Here is a 24,605-nt window from a genome sequence, read left to right as displayed (position 1 = left end):
CTTGAGGCACTGCTAGAAAAAACTAATTTTTTCCCCACTGGATGTTTTAGTTGTAGAACTGTACTGTCTCACACATACATGAAGTAATTGTACAAGTTTAGTAACAAGAAGTTCAGTAAAGTTTTAGCTCTTACTTTCATTTCTTGAATTTTAGCTTCTGACTTTAAGTTTTCCAGAGTGTCACCCTCAGTATCAGTACTGACACCACAAACAGATGCAGAAGGAACCTGCAGAGCTTTTGTTCCATCTTTCTCCTCAGGAGCTGGTTTCCTTTCCAAAGTAGCAGCACATTCTCTTTCATTGTTAAATTCACTCTTCTTTGCAAGGCCTGCTGTAAAGAATCAATGGAAAATAGCTGTGAAGGTAGCTACATACTGAAATTATTTTTAGCCCTGACATTATAAATTGTAATAATATCTGACTCATAACAGCCAGATCAACTTGAAGACAGACTTCATGAGTTTCACAGACAGCAGCATTACTGTTTAAATCGTGGAAGGAAAGACTAACTAACCTAACCTGGGGTGACTAGAACTGAAAATACTTAATCTGTGGGTTTTTACTGCTATCAGGGAATTTCCATGCAATGATGAAGAATTTCACCATGCAGCTGCCACTACTACTAACTTCCTTCAGTATCTCCTAATATTTCAGATGGATTAATTCCTTCTAACACTCATCTTCAAAGAAACCCCAGCCTTTACTTCTAGAAGTACCTACCTTCAAGTTATGTAACACTGAAGTCTGAGAGACAGTCAGACACACATAAGCAAGGTGTCTACACCTGTACTTTTAGTATAGAGACCAAACAGCATTTTTTAGATTGAACAACATGAACTCAAAAGCTTCAATTGAGTAACTGCAGAAGTAGGAAGTATTCAAAGATGTAGACAACTTTCTCTTGAGCAGTATCATGCCAAGCTGAAGTTTTCAAGTTTTTCATATTCAGAAGGAACTCAAGATAGGAAGAGACTTTGATATTCTTATTTAGAGATCACCTGGATTTCTCTTTCAGGTACCCCTTTACTGCTAACCAGTAGTTTAATATACTGAGCTTAACTCTGTATGTTGAGATGCAGGCTTTCTGCACCCAGCACCTCTGCTTCTAGAAACCATCCTAGGAAATAAAAAATTAACCTCTGCCCATGTGTCCTTCAGATTCAGATTTTATGTCTCAGTACATGAAGTACAGCAATGAAAATTTCTTAAGACATACCTTTCACAGGACCTTGCCCTTTCTTTTTCTCTTCTGAATCACTGGGATAGAGTCTTCCATTAAGTTTCTTAACAGCTGTTTCATAGTCTTCATCTTAAACACAGGAAAAAAGAGTAAGCTCTCAGGCACACTCCAGGTCTGCTACGCCCTTCCAACTCACAAGGCTAGCAGGCATATGTCATTTTTGCTTATACTTTAAGAGCTACACTAATCAAGTCAGCTGTCACTTCTAGTTTTGCTTCCATGTGCCCTGGAGTGCTATTAACACTTCTTCTAAGCCTAGATAGCTACAGATAAGTGGCACAGGTTTTGCTTTTGGAAAACATTTCTTACTGAGTGATTTTATTAAGACTATCACTAAACAGATTTGGGAAAGAAGACTGAAGATTTTTTTACAAAAAAACTTGCAAGCTCAGGTACTTGTGGGAGGGGGCTTGTCTTCACCCATTTTCTGTTGAATACAATGTTTCAGAATTTCCATTTAAAATATTTGCTGCTGAATAAAATTAATCAATCTTAATTACATGCAGTACGGTTTGACATAAAGTAAGTTAACTAATAGTATTAGGAATTTGATTTAGAAGAAAAGTAACTTATTAGTATAGCACTTAAGAAACCTTAGATTGTTTGTTTTTAATAAAAAATGCTTTTTTATATGTCTCCAAATACTTACTAATGTAGGTCTCTTGCTCAAATACCTCTTACCTAACCAAATACCTTGGTAATGATGTGAACACCCATAATACGTCAAACAAATACCCTTTAGTCACTCCTGGGCCTCCACTGTACTATTCTATTTTGGAGACTTGAGCATCTTTGGCCCTATGGAGGACACTGACATGATTACTTCTCACTGGCCCACACAAAAATATTTCAGTGTCTAATAGTTCCAACAGTGCTAACTATCTCAAGTTGGAAGGGGCCCATAAGGATCACCAACTGCAGCTCACTGCTCCTTGCAGGACTACCTAAAACCAAGCCATATGACTAAGTGCACCACCCAGATGTTGCCTGGCCTCTGATGGGCATGCTGCTCTAGCTGCTGTCCTCAGGAGCCTGTTTCAGGGCCTGACCACCCTCTCAAAGGAAAACCTTTTCCTAAGCAGAATTTCCTGAGAGCTTCATTCCATTTCCTTGTGTCCTATAGTTGAGCAGCAGAAAGAGGAGATCAGCACCTCCTCCTCTGCTGATCCCTTGAGGAAGTTTGGGACTGTGCCGAGGTCACCCCTCAGCCTTGTCTTCTCCCAGCTGAACAAACCAGGTGACGTCAGCCACTCCTCTGAGTCTGGCACTCAAGGCTGCTCACCTTGGTCACCATCCAACAGTTTGAGATCCTTCTTACACCAAACTGCACACACCCTTTCCCCACAAAAAGGCAGTACAAATAGAAATGTTGGCATTCCTTACCATCATCCTCGTCACTTGCATATCCAGGCTTATTCTTGTAACAGAAGAATGTTGAAGGGAGCTTGAGGAAGTCAGCAAGAGCTCTCTGTTCAGGGGTAGGTGTTAACTCGTAAACTATTACAACCTCATCAGATGGAACATCATCCTCTGACACTGTGGTCTTCTCAGCTTTTTTACAGAAATTGAACAAACAATTAAAACGGAATAATTTCAGAACAGGAAATAACATTAACCCCACATTATTACGGAACCTAATTAATTCTAAGGGCCTACATACTTTCTGCTGATAGACAGGAAACAAACTTAGAGGACTCAAGGACAGAACAGCAAAACTTACACACTGTTCTATTGCTTTTGGAATTCAAGCATTAAAACAAAACAGGGCTGCATCTTTATATTATTAAACAGATTGTTTAATTAAGTCCTCATGTCAAATAAGAGCTAGCTACAGAGAAGAGTGACAGAGGTGACCAACAGAGGTAAATAAGAAAACTTCAGGCCTGAAAAAAAGTGAAGTTGTGAACAACAACGTGTCCAAGCAACTGAATAGAACACATTTCAGATTACTTATGGGATAGCTGAGCCTTTTATTAGCTAATAATAAATTTACCACAACAGCTTTTGCTAAAACTTTGATTGTTACAAAAGTAAAGTAATTCTTAGTTCCACTATCAAACAAAAAAAAAAACCCATCGCTTTCAGCCTATTTAACTAGCTTTTGCAGCATGGAACTATCACCATCAGTTGTATTATTTAACTTTTTGTCTTCTTGCCTTCAACATTAAGTTATTCCTTCCACCAGTGTTGAGAACAGTGCATGATCAGTGCAAAGGTTAAAGGTGAAAGTAAAGCCTAGATCAAACTGCAGATAAAATATATGGCTGCAAGACAGCTTTGGAAACAAATATTTATTATGAGAGAATGGAAGCAAAGAGAGAGGATATAGCAATTTAAACATCAGGTATGGTTTGGTTGGGGTTCTGCTTGTTTAGGTTGTGTTGTTTTGAGAAGGGGAAGTTGGGGATAAAGGGCTAAGAAATAAATCTGTGAATCATTTTTAAGAATTACCCCAGAAGCACATCAATAGTCACAAAAGCTGTTTCTAAGAACAAAATGATTGCTTTAGTACCTCAGCCTATTTGCTAACAGCCTATTATTTGTTCTCTAGATTTTAGTCAGTATCTGAAGGCTGGTCTCAAAAGCTTGCTGTGCTTTTCATTAAAAAAATTTTTGTAAGTCTGTGGCACAGTGTAATCACAGAAAACCTAAATATCCAGCTAGAAACCAGTACCCAGTAGAAACGTAGTACCCAGTTCTTGATTTTTCTGATTATACAGTTTAACTTATCATTGCAAGAGGAGAAAAGGACATAGGAGACATTTACAGACAAGTCCTTTGATCCTCTGAGACAACTAACACACTAAAATAAGTCTGCTTATTAAAAGCAGCTTTCATTACTTTTTATTTAATCATCCAGTAGATTAAGAGCAGCATAAAGTAAAGTAACAGCTAAATCCCAAGTACTGATTCAAATTCATGTATTTTTTCAGATTATTACCACTTCAGTCTTTGCCCCACCTTTGTTTACAAGTTGATAATTTCAGGCATTTATACACCAGAGCTACAAAGTAACTCAAACCCATTACCAGCACACTCTCCTACACTAATTCTTTCTACTCATATCTTTAGATGTCAGTAAGTTCTCTGAGCCTGCAGAAAGTACGTGTAGGATAAAATTCCTGAACAGCTAATTTCTAAGTTCATCTCAGGACTGCGAGACATACATGTTTTCATACATCTCAGAATCCAAAAAACTCAGTCACCCTAGCTGATTTAAGGATTAGAAGTACATCTAGTAGTGTGTTATGAAGATATGCAGCTATCCTGCTATGTGTTTTATTCTTTCTGGTTAGTTAAGCAAGTGTCTTAATTGGACTAAGTTTGCATCAAATTCACCTGAGGTTTAAGTGTGGAGCATTTAGTCCTACAACAAGCAGCAGCTTTCCTTAGAATCAGAAAATTTTCAAAAATATATCTTTGAATATAACAAAACACTTCTTTCAAGTCAGATAGATGGATGGTAAAAACATGTGCTTTCTTTAATTTGAGCAGTAGAAATCCAGCTAGAAGCCATGGCAACAAATACACTGTTCCAGTGTTTTACCACACTCATTGCTCATCAGGTTTGACAGCATTTAAGGAGTTATCATGCAGTCTCTTTCAGTACCCTTTGGGCAAAATACCTGAGTAAGAGAAACATATTTAAGGTCACTTCAGATTAGTCAAAAGGTGAAGTTCTCAGTGAAACTGATCTATCAAACACTGGAATATATTCTAGTGTTCCAAACATCTACTCAAAATGATAAAAGACTTCAACAACAAAGACTGCTGTTGCAAACACTTTAAATATATCTTCATAGGCAGCCATGAAACAAATGCCACACATACATACAATGTATTCCGAAAAGACCTGATTTTAGGATAACAGAACTTCCTAACTATTGTGTACATTTTTTCACCCAGACTAGGATATGGAAAAAACAGAATTCAGAACAATATCATGCACAACAGTTCTTTTCAAGGCTGTACTGTATTTTTGCTTTTAGTTGAACTGACATTAAATATCTCTAGCTAGTCACAATGCTGATATTTCCCCTCATGCATTGATCAATGAATATCTTCTGAACAGAAGAGGAAAGCACCAGTTTAAACCCTAAAGCATGCTAACAGGTACAGTAGCCTGCAACTGACATGACTCAGACTTGTAAAGCACTGGTGTCTTTAGGCCCAGTTGGCAATTAAGTGCCACAGAGCTGCTGCTGCACATCCTGTAACCTGGTGGAATGGGGAGGAGAATCACATGTAAAATTTGCAGGTGGAGATAAGAACAGTTTAAAAACTGAAACAGAAGTGACATAAAATAAATAATAATACTAAAATGAAAAAGTAGAACTTAAGGCAATACAGCTGCTCACCACCTGCTGACCAATGCCAGACTCCATTCCCACACTCCTACTGACCCCTCTTCCAGACAACTCCACCAGTTTATAAACTGGGCATGATGTTCTATGGTGAGGAATATCCCTTTGGCCACTTTGAGTTCCAGCAAAGCTCCCTCCCAGCTTTTGTTTGTGTACCTCCTCAATGACACAGCATGAGACAAAAAAAAAAGGTCCTTGACTTAGGGTAAGCACTGCTTAGCAGCAACCACAACATCAGTGTGTAATCAGCATTGTTCTCACACTAAATCCAAAACCCAGTACTGTGCCAGCTACTGAGAAAAAATTAACTTTATCCCAGCCAAAACTAAAATAAGAACTTAGAAGAAGTTTATAACCTGATCTCCAAAAAACGTAAATGCATGGAGGTGCAGAACTACCAAGGTTAAACTTCTTTTAAATGTTGTTCCAGCACAACTCAGAAATCATTCTCCAAAAGAAGTTCCCCCTAAGAAAAATTCACATCATATTTTTACTGGATAGGCTTGAAAACCTAATTTAGGAAGGACTTCTCAAAATCCTTTGCGATTAAGTCAGAGCTCAAAGAACAAAAAGTTACACTGAAGACAATTATCAACTGTGAACAAACCACTAAAAATATAATCACAACCTAATTATTAGAAAAGTAGAAGTGAAGAACAGTTTAAAGTCCCAGAAAGGCTTATTTTGTTTCTTTAAATACATTCCCCCTGCCATATGCCCCCATATAAAACCATGATCAATCCGAGGTAGGAAAAGTTCTTGCATGTGTGCATTGGCACAGAATGATTAATCACTCCACATTATGGACACTTATGAAAATAGAAATGAATTGTTCATAAACTCCATCCACAGGGATGGTTGAAAATACAGAGCAAGTGACTTTAGGTTATGTATACAGAACAGGAATTCAGTGCTCAAGTAAGAACAGCTTATCAAATGACATTTTGACACTTTGAAACAATGCAAGACACTAATACTGGAAGACTGTCTTATGCAGACTAAAAGTTTGTTATTTAAAATTAAAATACTTTTAAAACCGTGTAAGTTGAGCATTCTTACAGCAAGCATATTTGCAAGCAGCACACTAGCAGTCAAATCTAATCAAACTATAAGCTGTAGCAGTTTTGTCTACAGGATCTGAATGTAAACAAATTGGTTACAAATTGGCAGAAGTTTTCTAACAACTAAGGTGGACTATAGATTATATATGAAGGTGGCTCTCGCTTCTGTGCACTCTTTCTTTCTAAAAGCTCAGCAGTTAACACTGACAGTTGGGAAACTGAAGAGAACACTTCCACAGAGGCTAAATACATTCAAGCTCTTGACTGGATAAGCTGTCTCAAGATCTTCAGGCTATTTCATTGACATAGAGTAAACCATATCAGGCACCACAAGGCATTCTCTGAAAACAAAAATGTAATTTCTCTAGAAAAATGGAATTTAAGAGATCTAGTGTGCACGCATAGTAAAACTGTGACGGAAGAAGTGCAGGGCACATATCCTCAAAAAACAGGACAAACAGAAGCCAGAAGCTTAAACAGGGCCATCCATTGTGCTGGCTCATGTAAACATACAAAGGGCTAGAAACATTCTTTGACAGGACAAATAGAGTAGTCAGACACGCAATTTTAAGTACTCTCCTTCAGCATGCATGTTAATTATAAGGATTACTGAGCCAGCTGCTTTGACCCAGCTGGGTTATTGTCCATGCCTGCTAGAGTGTTTTTATCACACATTCAGTGCAGTATGCAAATACCTTTACTATCAGGTTGCATGGAGGATGTGCTTGTCCAAAAGGCCATTGGATTAGATTTAAAGAGGCTAAAATTAAATCCTAAAAAAATAAATTGTTGGTATATAATTTTAAAAGGATAGAACAGACTTCTCTATGTTCTGCAAGTATTCCATAGTCATATTTCACAGCAGGAAATTTCATCTGTTTCTACACAAGCTTATCCAACTCATGTTAATGAACTGCAGCTATCAGCTTCTGCCATGTCACTTCACTACACTTAAGCTAATAAAGAGACAGGACATGTTCGTAATTCTGAGACATCCCATCCTTTTCACAAAGACACTTCAGCCCATTACAGTGCTCCTGTCACAGCCACAGCTTCTGCCTGTGCATCTTTTTCAGACTATAACAGAAACCATACAACTGAGTATGCCATCACAATCTCTTTTTCAGGCTCAGGAAGCAGGCTGACATTTGATGTTAAGCTACACAACCAAAATTACAGAGGCTGGTATTTAACACTTGAAACAAAGTATAGACAAGTTTCAGAATACCCATCTACTTAATTATGGGGATAATGCAATTTTTAGCTGAAGCATACATCTGCTGTTCTCACACTTGGCCACTCAGAGTAAAGATGCAGGTACATACAACATCAACTATCTAAGTCCCAAAAGCAAATCCACAAATTCTTTGGGCATTTAAATCCAAGATTCAGATGCAGCACTTCAGAGTTTAAGCTCTACCTGAAAATTCTGTTCTCAGTACACAAATTTCCATCCTGCATCATACAGTTATTTTCAAATAAAAATGAAAATATGACTTGAAATTCCCTTCTTTAGTTGAATCACTGGAGAACATGTGGATACCTGCATCAAAACTGAAAGACACTACTTATTCTCAAGAGAATAAACAATAATGAATAGCACAGAGCTGACTGCTTAGTAAGTTGCATACTTGAATTACTAGTAAAACTCCTACTCACCTTTTTCCAGAATTCTAAATGAGAAGTTGGACGGTCCATCTTGTGATGAAGCTGGCAAGTTGTCTACCTTGCTGTCTACAGGCTTCTGAGTAGCATTTGAGATTTTTGGTGGTTCAGAGCCTTCTGGCTCTTTCTGTGCTGTGTCCTGAGATGCTGGAATATGGCCTTCACTCTTTCTTGGGGGATTAAAACTGAAGCCAAAGAGAGAACCAGTGGCTGAAGTATTTCCAAATGTGAATGTCTTTGATTTTTCATTACTGAAAATGCTCTTGACAGATTCAGATCCAAATACAAACTTTGGAGGAGAAACCACTGCTTTTGTTGGTGTTTCAGAAGTACTTGCCACCTCTGCAGCCTCTACAGTTGTATCAGAAGTATCATCACCATGGCTGACATCAGTTCTTTCTCTGGTTGTTTCTTCTAGCACAGCTACAGCATTTTTACCACATGGAAATTCCTTTGGTGTATTGGCACGAGAAGAAAGAGGTGTTATCAGTGTCTCTCTCTCTTGGGCATGCTTTGCTTCATCAAAAATTTGCTTAAATGAGTCTGCAACATCTTGCAGCTTGAATCGCACAGCCAGAAGTTCCACTTTTCTTTCCCCATCTGCAAAGTCACATGCAGTCCATACCCAGGCTCTATCAGATCCTTTCATTTGTTGCAAATTCATCTCTGGTGTTATCCTGTGATTGGCACACAGTTTTAGTACCTGGTCCCTTCTCATTACTATACGAACTTGTTTGTTGTCATAGTTCTGCAATATCTTGATATCCCCAATCCCTCTCTCTTTCCACTGATTTGCATCTTTGTCGTATCTGTAGAGTTTGGCTCTATGGCTGAAGACAACTTGCTCATTTTCCTCACCACTGGTCACTTCCACAAGATCAGGCAGAGGTACCACAGGTTCAAAGTACTGTCCATCTCTTTCCTCTTCTTGAGTAACATCAGAATCTTCATCTGTGCCTACTGATGTTCTACTCTGATTCTGTTTAGCAGGAGATTTGGATGGGCTCAAAGCAGATTTAAAGCTGAAACTAAAACCAGTGGTAGACTCTCCAAATCTAAACAGATTTTTCCTTACAGGGCTACTTGCAAGAGGTGATGCATATACAGAACTGCTTACACTATCATCCAATGCTTCTTCACGCAAGTCATAGTTATCCCACTCCAGAGTAGGGCCTGTACTTTCAGCATGTGGTTTTATAACCAAATCAGAAGTACTGCTGGTACAAGCAGGGTTTCCACTTTCCTCTTCTGACAGTTTGGTTTTGTCATCTGTCAGAAAAGTTTTGAGATCTTTTAAGCCACACTTCATTTCTTCTGCTTTCTGTATAAGCTGAGCTGTCCTACCTGTATCAACAAGTTTATGGGGTGTCTGCAGTGGTATATCTAGTAGTAGCCTCTGACATTCTTCAAACTTCTGTTTGAACTCCTCAGCCTGCTCTGGTGTCTTGAATTTTGCTGCCAGATGCTCCAACTTTGCATCACCATCAGAAAAGTCATTGGCCATCCACATCCATGCTTTGTCTGAGCCAGACAGCTGTTTCAAGTTCATTGTTGTTGTTATCCAGTGATTTGCACACACCTTCAGTACTTGCTCACGCCGCATCAATATTCTTACTTTGCCGTTAACTTCGTTTTTAAGAATCTTCAGAATGCCTACCCCACGTTCCTTCCACTGGCTTGTTTCTGGATCAAACCTGAACAGCTTTACTCTCTGGGAGTATAACACTTTCTCATCTTCCTCTCCTGTAAAAGGTTCTACTTTTTCAGGCATCTGAACTATAGGTTCAAAATGGATATCATCACTCTCCTCTGTCCTATACACATCATCATCCTTCTCACTAAGGTCAGCAGAGGTGTTTGCTTTCTGATCTGTTTTAGAATTTTGTGAAGAAAACAACTTTTCACCTGCACCTGAAAAGCCTTTGAAGTTAGGGTCCTTTTTGCCAAATTGAAAACCTTCCCTAGGAGTACTTTTTGCAAGCTCAGCAAAAGTAGAAGTGCTGCTATTTTGCCCAAAAACAAAGTCAATTTTCTCCTTGTCTGCTGTTTCTTGAAATTGGAATCCAATTCCACTGTCTGAGGGCAATTCCTTTTTGTCTTTTTCATCAACGCTTTTTAAGAAACCAGTTGTATGCTCTTTGGATGGCTCATCTTTCTTAGTGGTATTTTTACTAGACTCCTGTATCCCAAATTTACTAGACTCCTGGATCCCAAATTTAAATCCACCTGCAGGCATTTGCATTGAAAAGCTAAATCCTTCCTTTGCAGGCTTAGCTTCAGTATCAGAAGAAATCTGAAATGTAAATGGTGGTGTCTTGCCTTGCTCAAGACCAAACTTAAAGCCTGTTGCCAACTGTCCTCCACCAAGTTCAGGCAATTTACTTTTCAAGCCAAAAGCAGGAGTTGGCAAAGCATCGCCAGCTGGCTTAGCAGATGGATTCGGCGTTTCGCAGGCTACGCAGGTTAGCGAAGAACCTTCGTTCCTCACAAGACAAGTACTACAATCCCACTGACCTTCCTTTTTAGTAAAAAGCCCTTCAAACCCATTTTTCTGTGGCTTACTTGTATCAGCAATGGAACCAAGCTCCAGACCAGCAGATGCCAGAACAGAAGGTATGGATGTATTTGGTTGATTTTGAGGTTTTGGATTCTGACAGGAAGAGCAGTTCACATCTTCTGCTTCATTTCGGGTTGAGCATACAGAGCAGTCCCACTGACCTTCCTTTTTAGCAAAAGGAGATCCAAACTTGTCCTGCACTGTGTTACCACTTGGTTTCAAACTTGCAGAGCCAGTCATTGGAGTGCCATGTGTTTCCCACATACCTGGATTTGGACTTTCACATGCTACACAGTTCTTTACAGTTGCTTCATTTGGAACTAAACACACTTTACACACCCATTGGTCCTTCTTCAAGAGATGCTGCCCAAACCCACCAGAAGAACAGGCTTGCTGAGCATCCTTCCCAAATGAAATGGTAGTGCTAGATGCAGTGGATGTAGCTGTAAGGGTGCCTTTGCTGTCAGGTTCACTGCTTGTTCCATCTTTTAGAAACTGAAAGCCCAAGTTCATGGTCCCAGAAGTGGTTCTGTTGGGCTCCTTGATGTCCTGATTCGCTGTTTCTTTTGCAGTTCCACTGCTCTGAGCCACAGACGTGTCAGCATTTGATCCCAAGGATTTTAAAATATTCTGTGCCTCCTCAAACTTTTTTTTGAAAAGCATTGCTTCTTCAGGTGTTTTAAATCTAATTGCAAGCTGTTCTGGTTTTGGCAATTCATCTGCATAGTCTAAAGCATGCCATACAAATGACTTATCTGATGCAGCATTTGGAGTTAATTTCATATCAGTATTTATGTAGTGATTTGCACAGATTTTCAGCACTTGGTCCCGTCTCATTAAGAGACGAAATTTGCCAGATACTTTATGTTTCAGTATTTTCACATTTCCAATACCCCTTTCTTTCCATTCTTTAGATTCTGCATCAAAACGAAAGAGCTTGGCTCTGTTGCAAAAGAATTCTTCTTCATCTTCCTCACCTGTCTTTACTTCAATCTTATCAGGAAGTGGTACTACAGGATCAAAATGAGGACCATCATCATCCTCATCTCCACCATGGGTGCTTCCTCCTTCTGTTTCATGACTTCTATTGGCCAAATCTGAATTTGAAGCCATAAATACAGGCTTACTTGGTTCTTGAGCACTAAATGTATCACTCTTCTCAAAACCCACATTTTTGTGTACATTTTGTCCTGTGTTATCTCGAAGAGACATGCCTGGAATATGTTTATTGCTAAAATTGAAAATATTTCTTGAACTGTTTGTGGGATCACTAACTGGCTTTTGATCAACGTATCTATCATCCTGTAAAGGTTTGTCAGATGTTAGAAGATCCAAGAGGCTTTCTCTACTATTAAAAGGTGCATTAAGGGGCTGTGGAGCAACTTGAGGGGGAGAAGAAAAAGTGAAGTCTCCATCATTAGACTTGAAGTTAGGTTTAAACTTAAAAGTTGTCGGCTGACTTGGCTGTGCTGGTGTTGACATGGGTGGTTTTGATCCTTCTGCTGTTCCTGGCTGTCCAAATTTAGGCATTGCTTTTGGTTCTGCAGGCTTTAAGGTGGGTGGCGTGGCTGAACGGTTTGTGAAATAGCCTGGTTTAGGCAGTGTTGGATTGGTGCTTGCCTGTGGAACACTGTAGTTGTAATAGTCATCAGCTGTACGAGGAGAAATGAGTGTAGTGCCAGGAGAATCAAAACGCAGAGGTGGGCCATACATTTCTTGGGAAAACATACAACCAGAAGTGTTTTGCAGAGGTGGTGTATGCATGGGTGGTGGCTGATAGGAATAGATATGCGGCTGAGGCGCAAGTCGGTTCATGCCATAGACAGGAGGCTAAAGAAAAAGCAGAAAACAAGTGCTCTGCTTATTAGGGTAACAAAGAGGACAAAATATTACTGTGCTGAAGCCCATGTAATGTGCACTCTTAAAACAAAGGCATGCTTTCAAGTTTAAATCTAAACCAGTTTTACCTTAGCTTGAAACTTGATGGGCATTTGAGAACAAACATTGAAAAAGGGGCACAATATGAGTGGCTTTTACATGAAAAGAAGTTTTGAAAACCCCATTCTCTTTTGCCACACAGTTAAGGGGGGAATAGTTAAGCGCTATTATACATACCTGTACGAGAAATGTACACACATATAAAATATTTTTCTAGCTTTTCCACCCAAACTCCATATCCCAGAAGTTAAGCAGGGAGACAAATTATAATTTTATCCCCAGCAGTTTAAGTTGACCAAATTCTGCATAAGGAACTGCAATTACATCCAACGATGTACAGAATCAAAACCAGTCAGTCATTTTCAGATCATTGGAAGCATTTTAAGGAAAAAAAATTATTCTCACCTTTGCCGGTGTTACATTGGTTGCAGCAGTTCCCAGAAGATACTGAGAGTTATAGGCAGGTGATTGGCTGTAGAACACAGATGGGCCAGTGGTAGCAACTACAAAGGAACACCAGGAAAATAGTCAACACTTATCTTTTCTTGTTGTTGTTTTCTACATACTCTTGCTAGCAATCAGTTTTTAACAGTGAATCATTAAAACATTTTAGCATTGTTTTCAAAAATCTTGATATAGCTAAGCATTTAGATAAAAATTCTGCAGCAACTTGCCTGTTAAAGGGGCTTCATGAAGATTTTGTGCTCTCTGATAACTGTCTGGTATTGCATCAGTTCCATAGTTTTCAGCAGGCCACCGATGAGATGCATTTGTGTTGGAATTATTAAGTTTCATTTCTTGCAAATCATTCTGTTGAGACAGGGTGCCAAGCAAGAGTGTAAGTATTGATTGCACAGGTATTTGTCAAAGAAAATATAACGCATGATCACCTCCCTTTTACTATTAAAAAGCATGTTCAATCCATGGTATGGGACTAATTAAAAAAAAAAAAAAGTAGTACCTGCCAGATCATGCAAGACATGTCCATGGAGTACAAAGTACTTCCATTGTGTTCTAAAGCCAGAACAAGCCAGTTAAAAAAACCAGAACCAAGTGGATGAGAATCAAGCTGATAAAAGCAGAATTCTTTCTACATAGAGAAAGAGTCCCTTAGATGGGCTGCCTCAGCACTCCTGCCCACAGCCCAGAGAGGAGCTTTTAAGCAAAAGGATTTACTCTGGTACTAATTTTATGAAGCTATTTACAGAAAGTAATTCTAGGAACTGTAAGTTAGCCCATGCACTTATCACTAGATCCTTACCATAACTAAAAGACTAACAGTTCATTACTGAAAATGGTGACAGAATTTTTACCTTTAAAGCTTCCACTTGTTGACAAATCATTTGAAGTATAGATTTATGGTCTTCTGCCCACTGAGGGGGAGTTTTTGGAGAGAACTAGGAAAAAAAAAGTTTATTGATTCATCTGAATTTTTCTTACAAGATAACAATTCCCTGAAATAAAAACTGGCTAACATACCTTGTAGGTCTTAGTTGGTGAAAAAGAGAACTTGGTTGGTGATGGAGTGGAATGTTTCATTGCTGAATCTACAGTTCGTGACAGACCGTTTCTGAAGGCAAGACTTCCCTCTTCACAGTTCTCACCAAGTTCCTGGATCACCGTATCTAACACTTCTCTCACAGTCTCAAGAGACACTGGTAACTAGAGAGTTTATTCAAACATGAGTCATGACTGCAATTCTTCCTCAGAACAAGACAAACTACATTTAGAATTCTGGCTGAGCAATTCACAAGTCTTATCATTATGTAAACACTGGAGTTTTTTTCAGCAAAGCTCTTACCTTGCTAGGATTCACATAAGTAAACAACTCACACAAAAATAAAAAAAAAAATTTTTTTCAGACTATCAAACTAAAAGACAGTGGCAAAAGCTTTTTATTGACATTAAAGCTTTCATCCACAGGGTAGCCAGGATACCACACGATCTGGTTGGTTAGAGAAGTTACCCAGGATTTAACTTGCCTGAAAGCCTGGACCCAAAATAAGTACCTTGAATGCAAAGGATTTCATTTTTCAAAATAGACCTAAGCTACTGCATCCATTGGAAGAAGTTTTTAAAGCAAGAATTACTTACTTTCTCTGCAACTGACATATCTGAGGAGCTTTCTGCAATAATTTTCATTAGATAATACTTGGCTTTAAGAAGGTAAGTTTTATGTTCTTCATGTTCTTCTGGCAGCATGACATCATTTTCAATTTCTTCTGCTTTTCTTTGGAAAATCTGAAGAACAGGATGCAAGAGTGAGTAGTATCAGTCAGAAGGAAACTGAATAAATAGAAGCACTTCTGGGTAATGCTATTTACAAACTTACCATGGCAAGATTCCAGTATGACACCACATTCTCAATAGCTTCAAATGCTATTAAAGCATCATCAGTTTTGCCATCAACTGCATCCAACATAGCAAATGCTATCTGTGCCTCTTCTTCATACGCTGCAACCTGAAAGACCTACAAATAAAGTGAAAGAAAACTTATACTTAACAATGGAACTACATAACCTTTTTTCCTGTAACACCGGGAGAATTCTTTTTCAAGAAAGTTGGTACTGAGGGTGTTCAGTGCCTTCAAATCATAAATACCATTTCAAAGGCAAGACGAAAGCTACAAGGAGAGAATTTTCCCCCTTTATAAAACACTATTACCCAATCTCACCTTTGAGAGCTTCACAGTAGTAATAACATAGAATAGTACAATGTAGACAAAAATCCCACAACTTTGTTCATTACTGACACAGACCCTTCTCTTCAGCCTTGTCCCAATTGATCTGTACCTGAACATCTACACTATGGAAGTGTTTGAAGAGAGGATCGGTAGGTTCAGAAATACTCCTCTTCTTTTTGATAGTTTCCAGCATTGGCAGAACTTTCTTCCAGTAGTAGACACTTCGACCAATATATTCCTTCTGGTCATAGAAGGAGTTAAGGCTAATTCCCTGGTGAAGAAAAGAAAATAGATGCAGATGTTATTTCAACAAATGCAAGTCAAAATGCTACTCCTACATATCCTTCTCTTATTTTCTTTAAGAGTTCCAAAGTCCTTTTCTGACATTAAGCAGAAAAGCTACGTTAAGTAACATACACGTAGAAAATAACACAACAGTTTAAGACAAGAGTATTTCACAAAGTGACAAGAACAATAAGTTTGTCTGATAAAATATTCAGATATTCTTAATAATACACATTCATCCCATCCCCCAGCCCCTCAGTCTGTTCATAATTGATAAAACAAGAAAAACACTTTTGCTTCCATGTATTTAAAACTAATCTCAGCTTACTGTTTTCTGCAAGCTTTTTGCCCAGTGTATGATTAAGGCAGGTTGAAGGCCATGCTTGTCCAGTGTTCGCAGAGTACTTATGCCATGCTGCACAATAAGCCTCAGTTTTGCTGCTGTTCCTGGTCTGAATACAAGAAACATTCCTTGATTAGTATTTTGTGATTGTCATCTGTTCACATACCATTCACTTCATGAATACAGCCTGCAGCTTTAGTCCTAATTTGCCTCTAGGTACAGAAATCTTTCAAGCATATCAAGTCCCTACTACAAGAAAGATTCAATGTAAAAAAAATTAATTTTACAAGAATCTATAGGGACAATCCAAATTGCTGTAGCAGATGGTCCCTAAAGGCTTGATCAAACATTTCCAAACTGAAAATGCCTTACACTGATTTTCTCTGAAGAAGAGTACGAACAGCATCCCACCAGGATTTTTGCTTTTCAGTATAGAGTTGTTTGCATATTGGCAATGGTAAAAATTGAGGCTGATGTGCACTGTAGTGAGAATTAAACTTCTCTTGCAGTTGTAAGTTGCTAGTGAATATCACCCCAAGTAGGAATACCTGTTTTTAAAAAATAAATTAGAGTTATTAATTACAAAACACTTAATTTGCACAGTACCTTAAAGAACTTGAAAGTTCACTTACTTCAAGGTCTAACAGGCAAATAGATTCAGGAGCATCTGTCTCAAGTCTTGATGTTTCTTGGGGCAAGTGGAAGAGCTGTTTTAACCATTTGCGCATGGGGGGTAAGACTGACATGGAGTTCCACTGCAAGCCAAGCCACACGAGGTGCTGGAGACTGCCATTGTGCAATCGAATGGCACCTGCGCAGAAAACAAGGTTGGATGCAAATGCCAGTTTCCTGCAAGCCCTCAGTACCACTATCTGATCAAAGCTGGGTTTCACATTGCACTCTGCCACAAGGGCCAAAGATACTTTAAGACCAATGAGCATCAAGATTCCAGGTTTCACTTACAAAGAGTTACAAACTTCAGTACAGACAAACATACCAAGTTCATCTAAGTGCTCAAAGCCATCAACTGCTTAAGCTTCTGAGGGGATGACTCTCATCTATTCCATTCTCAGCTTATTCTGTCCAATAGATAACTGATTCTAGCAAACCTATTTACTTCTCCAAAAATCCTTAAGGAAGTACTGAAGAAGCACTACTTTACACTGCAATACAGTATAAGTCTTTTCTATGACATTAAGGCAACTTTGGACAGCCATTCCAGGTATTTGTCTTTTGTTACAGTACAAGTATTTGTGTACCAGTACCTCTTCCACAAGTATCTGCAGAAGAGGTTATGCTACGCAAAGCTGTGCTGAGTTTCAGAAAGTAACAGTTCTTACCAATATCGTATTTGTGAAGTTCTATTTGCACTGGTGCTTGTGTACTGACATTTCCAATATCATCTGTGCCAATAAAAGACCTCTCTCTAGAGGCTCCACTCTCAAACAGGCTATCAAACAATGCAAATGAGCCATTCTTGTTTGCAAATGATTCCACAATCTCTTTAAAGAAGTCTTGCTTGCCATGACTTAAATTCAGCAGCATATGACCTAGAACACAAAAATACCACTTCACATAAATAAAGCAGTGAACACAAGGAAAGCACTATTTGCTATGCTGGACTGCTCTTTGCTACTGAAAGCTGGATGGGAATCAGGATTTCCCCTTATGAAACCTACAGACTGTTCAGGTATGTTCTCCCTGTAATTAGGTCAGTGTTTCAGCACATAGGCTTTCCAAGCTTTTAGTGACAACAACCCCAAAGAATTTTTAAATGCAGTTCTTTAGGAAAACAGAGCCCTCCCACCATGATTCTTCTAAGGGCATTGCAAGTGACCTTACAGATGTGATACAAGCAGAACAAAATCCATTCTGAAGTAAATGAACCTCATGTCTGGCAGCTTCATCTGTTTTCATCTCTAAGAATTTTGTAGACTGAAACATTGTCTATACTTGGCAGGAAAAAGACCTAAGCTGATGAACAAGTGAAAGGATAAAAAGATCAGGGAAACAAGCTAATCTTTTCTTTCCCTCTTGGGGCTAACAATACTTGCAAAACAGCATCAGCAGGCAGAAGCCATTTCCAGTAGATTTAACAGATGATAAAAGTTAAAATCTACCTTAGCATACTAGAAAGTCAAAAAGGAGGAAAAAACCCAACCACTATTGAAACAAGGAGAACACACTCTATCAGCAGCTTAAGAGGAGAAAATTAACTTTAGGTGTCAGAACCAAAGTACTGTTTTGTTTTACATATGTAGTCGGAATCTATAAGGCTGTACTATATACACTGGAGTGACAATGTTACAAGATACACAAATGTGTTCTTTAACAAATCTTAGACTTTACAGTAGATTTGCAGCACTAAAATGGAACTATGCAGCTATTTTTTTATTACCAGACTGGCTTTTTCGATCACAGGCCAACATTTCTAGCATATCTTGTCCAGTTTGATCCCCCTTTATGAGTTTTGACTTTGGTTTAGGAACCTGGTGAAGTAAGGAGAAAATTGTTACAGGTTTTTCCACAGTAAGAGCAGGACATTTAAATGAACCTCAGAAATTAAGAAATAAGCTTATTTTTAGCATTAGAAAGCTATAAGAAAACAGGCATTATTCATTCTGAAGGTACATATATTGGGTTATGGTTTTGTGTGGGATGGGCAAAGAGAGCAGAGAACCCACCTAAAGTACACAGATGTGCAAGAATAGCTCTTGAAAGTAACATTAAGTGTACACAAGAGCAAGTAATACCTGCAATGCAAGCAATGGTACAAAAAGGACAGTCAAGGCAAAGAATTTATAAAGCAAAGAATCTTGATTTTTTTTTTAATTTAAAATTTTAAATTTTTAAAATTTAACACTCCTCATGTGTACTTGTATTATGAAAAAGGAAATACACTACAGGAAATAAATGCACTAATACTTAAGAATCAGGTTACTCTGGCAAGGGGAACAATTGAAGGTAACTTTTAGCCTGTTTGTGTCATTTGAAAATTTTAAACAATTGTGACAGAGGAGGGTTTGGTGAGTGAGGACAGTTCTCCTTTAGATACACAAACACTAGTTCATCTCAGGAATACAGGAATTCAACACATGAACAACTAGAAAATGTCAAGAAAAGCATCAAGTGAAGGCTTAGACTGAAAAATCATTTACCTGAAAACTCAGGAGATAACACAATGCTGCTAGTTCACACATAGCTCTCCACTGTGTCTCGTTGTCCTGGGCCATTTTCAGCAGCAAAGCTCCAGCATGCATGTACAGCTGTCCTCTCATTTCCACGTAGGTACGAGACAACTCGTCAGCCGCACTCACATATGGTTTCACTGACTGAAGTGCACGATCAAAACTAAAATGCAGAGAAGACTAATTCTAAACAGAGTCCTGGTAAAAGCTACAGCAGCTGATTGGGGTTCATGCTATTTAACTGTGAATTAAGTAACTTCATGAGTCAATGCTAAGCACTGTTTCTATTGCTTAAACCCAAGTTACTAGGAAGTATCATTACCTCACACTCCCAAAGCTCTCAAGTTTAAGCACTACCTAGATACCTAGTCTTTCTCATCACATTTTTGCACAGCTACTTTTAAAACTATTGTCCTGAACCACATGGATAAACTTGTTCACTACTGCAGATTTAGAGACATACAGGAGGCATTATTGATTCTGCCCTTTCTTTTCATTATCAAAAAGGTCCAAAATACTGTTTATTAGGCTGTTCAAAAAAAGAAAGTACTACAGAAATTCTAGTGCCTTTAGATTACTATACAAGCCCCACTCAGGAGAGGACTTCCAGAAAACAGTTAAAAAATTTTTTCAATTACTGGACAAGACTATAATGGCTGTCAGCATTGCTATGATCTGGAAATGCTTCAGATGTGAACATCTCAAAACTCTCTAATAAGTCAGAAGCAGAAAACCCCACATGGTCAATGTTAGAGGAGAAAAATAAAATAAAATATACATGGGTATTAAATATTGCTCATCCATTCTATACTGCTTCAAATACTCATGCAAGATCAACAGACTCAGGAATATTTTTACAGACTGCAATATAACAGCCATTATAGTACTGAGGAACGACAAATTAGTAAAAACCAGTAACAAACAAAAGAGAATGGCAAGAAACAAACACAGATCTTAAATTATTGACTACAAACACTATTTTGTACTATTCTGGGTGCACCATGGATGGTAAGCCTTTAAGCCAGCTGTAACACCACCAGTTTCCTCTGAAGGAGACTATTCTTGCTTCAGGTGGTTTCCTCCCTCCCCATTACACTATATACACAAAGTTCCTAATTACTCCAGTGTGCTGTGTTACTTAATAATAGAATGACTAGGACAAAGTTGACACACACAAGAGGTAGCTTTGGCTTTTCAGTTTGACTTCTGTTGCTTGGGATTGAAGTTTTTTTGGGCCAGTGTTTTTTTTCCAATTGTTTGGGAAATCTGGATTAGTCAACTGCTGAAGTACAGAACAACTTTTCCAATCAGAGGAAAAGGTACCAAGACACAGGATATAAATGAGTCTTCTCCATGGCTGTGTGCTGACCACTCAAGCATCTGTCAAAGATAGCTTGGGGTTCACACCCAGTAAGAAACACTCCTGCTGGTCAGTACAGAGAATCTCCTCTCCCATCCAAAAACAAGGTAAGCTGTGAAACAGAAGCTTAGCAGATGTTATGTGACCCCAAACAATTCTTAAGAGGACTTCTTCTTACTACAGAAAAGTTTAAACAGTACCTTTCAAGTGCCTCTCTGCATTCCTGAACATCTCTAGAAGAAAGTGTCAGTTTGACAAAGCTGGAATAGGCCAGCAGATGATCTTTCTTGATAGTTCTCCAGTTATTTTTATCATACTCCGAGTCTTGTAAAGATTCCAGATATTCCTAAAGAAGAAAGTTCATCACAGGATAAGGAACAGTCATCCTTCCATGAAGACAAGGGCAGTACTTCTCCAAAACACACTAGTAGCATTTATTGCACAATCCAGTTTCACAGGTGAGACTTAACATATTCTTCAGCAGCAAAGTTCCAGGGAACTACTTGCTTGAGCAATATTATCCCTAATGGAACTGCTGTGTCTAACTGAGCTTTTGAAGTTAGAAACTCAATAGCTCTATAAAGTTTAATTTTAGGGAGAAAATTCCAATTTAAAAAAACCACACAAGAAGTATTTTGTAGTTCCACTGGTTTCAGCAGACTTGCATTTGAAGGAGTTAAATCCCTTGAGAAACAGCTGCCAGAATAAGGATACTAAGAGAAATAGACCAGGTAAAAAGATATGGAAGACTACCACAGGATCAAAATATGATTAAACACCTCAAATGTCTCTACAACACAGGAACACCATTCCAAGCTTGACTGCAAAGGTATTCTCTTCTCTGCCTCCTGACAGTGGAGCACAGCATCCTTTAATCTGTTATTTGAACGATAGAGCGCAACTAGTCTGATGTTTATGTAGACATCATCTGGTCTTGCATAAAGTTCTGCTTGAATCAGGTCAAAAAGCTGATTCCACCCATCTTCACCTTTACAGTCCAGTAACTGCTCCTGTTGAAACATGAAGGCAACATATTAATATTTCATTTGCCACATCAGTCTCTTGAGCAACTACAGTACTAAGTATCATTCTTCACTACACAGACGACATTGCTCTAGGTAGAGTACTCTTAATGGCTTTCAGGTATTACATGAAGTTTGATTAACTACTCAAATATTTAAAAATGTACATGACTATCACAGAAGAAAAGTCCTCAGAAGAATTTGCCTCTTACCAAGAGAGAGAAGTGCTTCTCAAGACATTTGGTTCAGTGATAGCAGACCATGCCATAGACTACCTTGCTTTAAAGAAACCCAAACACCTTGAGACTTCAATGTGGCTGCTGCCCAAAATTACACAAAATTAAAAAGCAACACAAAATTAACATACCAGTGCAAAAGTGACATTGCATGGCATAAAGTATTTACATGGTATTTGAGAATGGCAGCATTTTTCACACACCACAGAAATTATGATACTACAGATTTAAAAACAAAATAAAAAAAAGCAGTGTAAAGCAACAAAGTCCGAGTTCACAGATCAGCTACCTTCCTGCCAGAGACACAATGGAAAGAACAAATGACACCTATCTAATCTTCAACTTCTTGACTGTGATAAATAACAATTTCTCAGCATTCTGGAAGAAAATTCAACAAATTCAAACATTAGAAAGGGTATGAAAGCATGCAGCTGCAGCTTCCTTTAAAACTGGACAAAAATGTCAGACTAGGAGCATAACATCTAATAGTTGTTTTAATATTAAAGATACTAAAATAATTTAGCAAGACTTTTGCTTGAGGCAACACGCAAAAGGCACTCCACACAGGTGCTGAAAGCTTGTTCAGGCCTTTGAACCAGGTAATTTTGAACTTACCTTCAACCTGTAAATAGCAGGGCTCCCAGGAAAGAGCTTAGCAGCTCTGTCCACCCAATATTTTGCTCTTCCATCAGTGATGTCATTATTGCATAGTAACTCTGCAATCTTCAGTACAAGATCTTTCTGTGTTGGGTTCAACTCCACAGAACGCTATTTTTCCCCATGCAGACACAGGAGTAAAAATAGAAAAAGGCAACTTTAACTTATGGTCCATGTACAGGTACAGCAGGTAAGAGTTACACCCCCACAAACATACCCAGTATTCAAATGAGTTCAACCTATAAATACAGAGCATATAAGAAAAGCCTTTCTACATGCTCCCACTAGTTTACAGCACCCAAATAGAACTGCTAAAATTGAGAAAAGCATAAAAGAAATAATGCAAACCATTTCCTCTGTATCTATCACCAGCTACTGCTATACACAAACAGCAGGACTATAACAACCTCTAGTCTAGCCAGGTGTAAAAACTTTTAAAAAACTAAGACACAGTTTAAGGAGTGCTATAGCACTTCATACACAGAGTTGTATTTGCCAGACTTCTGAGTCTCTCTCTGGAACCAGAACAAAGGAAACTCAACTGAAAATTTGACATTAATATGCTTGCCTAATCAAAATTGGATTTGACCCTCCCCTCTGCTCCTGCCCTCTTCAAAACCAAACAAACAAAAAACCCACAAACACACTAAGCCTCTAGTCTTCTAGCAGCAGCTAAACTCCAGCTGTCATCACAGTTTGTATGACAGGATTCTGTGACAGTAGTCCAGGAGTCTATGCATGACTTGGGCAGAACTTAACAGCAGGTTAAAGATCAAGTCCAGAAAAAACAAAGAAGCAACTTCAAAATATACTACAGAAGCAAGCAATATCAAGTGAAGAATCCTCTCCACAGTGGTTCATGTGCTTTCCATAGTTAAATGTGTATGACACAGTTTCCCCAGGAGCATGTTTTCTTCTATGGGTTTGAGACTGTTCAGCCACAGAAGGGTTTTAGAAGTCTTTTTATAAAGGAATGAAGCAGAACACCAAGGGTTGTAGCTCAACATAGTACTTACCTTGTAACACCCAAAAGCTTTTTCTATGTTATCCTCAGCTTCATAAATTTGTCCAAGAAATCTGTGTGCTTTGGGATCTCTCTCTTGTACATTGAGGTATGTAGAGATATATCTATGAAGGGGAAAAAGAGTCTGTTACTCAACAAGTACTTTTCACTAACACTCCCCCTCCCATCCAAGCTCTAACAGCAACTTCATCTGCCACACAGGACACACAGACATATTTTGTTCTAAATGCTTTAGCAAACCACAGAAGCACAGACATGTTTTGTTCCAGACACTTTGTCAGGACCTCTAAGTAAGCAGCAATATGGTTTACACCTGTACAAACGCTACTTCCTCACCAGCCAGTATTTCTGTTGATTGAAATAGCAAAAGCAGGAACTTGTAGAAATGGTAAGAACTACTTGATACAACGACCAAAAAAATCAGCCAATTCAGCCAGGTAAGTTTTTTCAGTACCACTTAGCTTATCTTCTTTTAAGTTATTGTTCTATTAATTGAAAAATCTAAATAACATTCAATGTCCACACCGCTAGCTTAAAGCGGCATGATACGCATCTTGGTTTCTCTGGTCTACTTCATAAAAACAAAGCTTTTCTTTTACATTTAGAGAAGAAAAAAACAAATATCCATCAATGCATGTTACCTTTTAGCAAGTTCATACTCTTTAATTTCAAAATACAGCTTAGCAAAGAGGAATCCTTTCATCGATTTCTGAAGGAGAAAAAGCATGACAAACACACTTTAGACATTCAGTACTTCAAAAGTAAATCCCTAATGAGTGACCTCTCTTTTCAGCAATGCCTAATACTCAAGGGACTGAATTTGATGATTCATTATCAGCTCAAATACACCCATCAGCTCAAATCCACCCATCATATATAAGGGTTTGTTTCTGAAAGACGTAGGTAAAGAATGAAAAGAATAAAAGTTTTTGCTATACAAAGCAAAATATACTAAGAAGATAGAGATTACAAGAGAAGAAAA

General features: G+C 38.4%; 1 protein-coding gene across 3 annotated transcripts in view; it reads right to left on the bottom strand.

Moving 5' to 3' along the window:
* Positions 1-24,605, bottom strand: part of RGPD4 (RANBP2 like and GRIP domain containing 4) — a 33,291-nt gene that overhangs the window by 6,419 nt on the left and 2,267 nt on the right. The window contains exons 2-24 of one of the 3 annotated variants that reach the window (XM_063149874.1): positions 24,265-24,332; positions 23,616-23,727; positions 22,558-22,710; positions 21,464-21,694; positions 20,885-21,030; positions 19,295-19,487; positions 18,535-18,625; positions 17,477-17,686; positions 16,769-16,947; positions 16,509-16,684; positions 16,122-16,245; positions 15,618-15,779; positions 15,158-15,295; positions 14,920-15,066; positions 14,305-14,487; positions 14,139-14,222; positions 13,500-13,635; positions 13,231-13,328; positions 8,325-12,717; positions 7,361-7,438; positions 2,624-2,791; positions 1,217-1,309; positions 135-328 (exon numbers count right to left, since the gene is read on the bottom strand). In XM_063149874.1, the coding sequence (XP_063005944.1) occupies positions 135-328; positions 1,217-1,309; positions 2,624-2,791; positions 7,361-7,438; positions 8,325-12,717; positions 13,231-13,328; positions 13,500-13,635; positions 14,139-14,222; positions 14,305-14,487; positions 14,920-15,066; positions 15,158-15,295; positions 15,618-15,779; positions 16,122-16,245; positions 16,509-16,684; positions 16,769-16,947; positions 17,477-17,686; positions 18,535-18,625; positions 19,295-19,487; positions 20,885-21,030; positions 21,464-21,694; positions 22,558-22,710; positions 23,616-23,727; positions 24,265-24,332 (7,557 nt within the window). Of the gene's footprint in view, positions 1-134; positions 332-1,216; positions 1,310-2,623; positions 2,792-7,360; positions 7,439-8,324; positions 12,718-13,230; positions 13,329-13,499; positions 13,636-14,138; positions 14,223-14,304; positions 14,488-14,919; positions 15,067-15,157; positions 15,296-15,617; positions 15,780-16,121; positions 16,246-16,508; positions 16,685-16,768; positions 16,948-17,476; positions 17,687-18,534; positions 18,626-19,294; positions 19,488-20,884; positions 21,031-21,463; positions 21,695-22,557; positions 22,711-23,615; positions 23,728-24,264; positions 24,333-24,605 lie in introns of all 3 variants that reach the window. The other 2 variants (XM_063149873.1, XM_063149875.1) reach the window with 2 other exon arrangements.

Source organism: Melospiza melodia, chromosome 2 (assembly GCF_035770615.1).
Source record: "Melospiza melodia melodia isolate bMelMel2 chromosome 2, bMelMel2.pri, whole genome shotgun sequence".
NCBI lineage: Eukaryota > Metazoa > Chordata > Aves > Passeriformes > Passerellidae > Melospiza > Melospiza melodia.
This window is presented reverse-complemented; position numbering and strand designations above follow the sequence as displayed.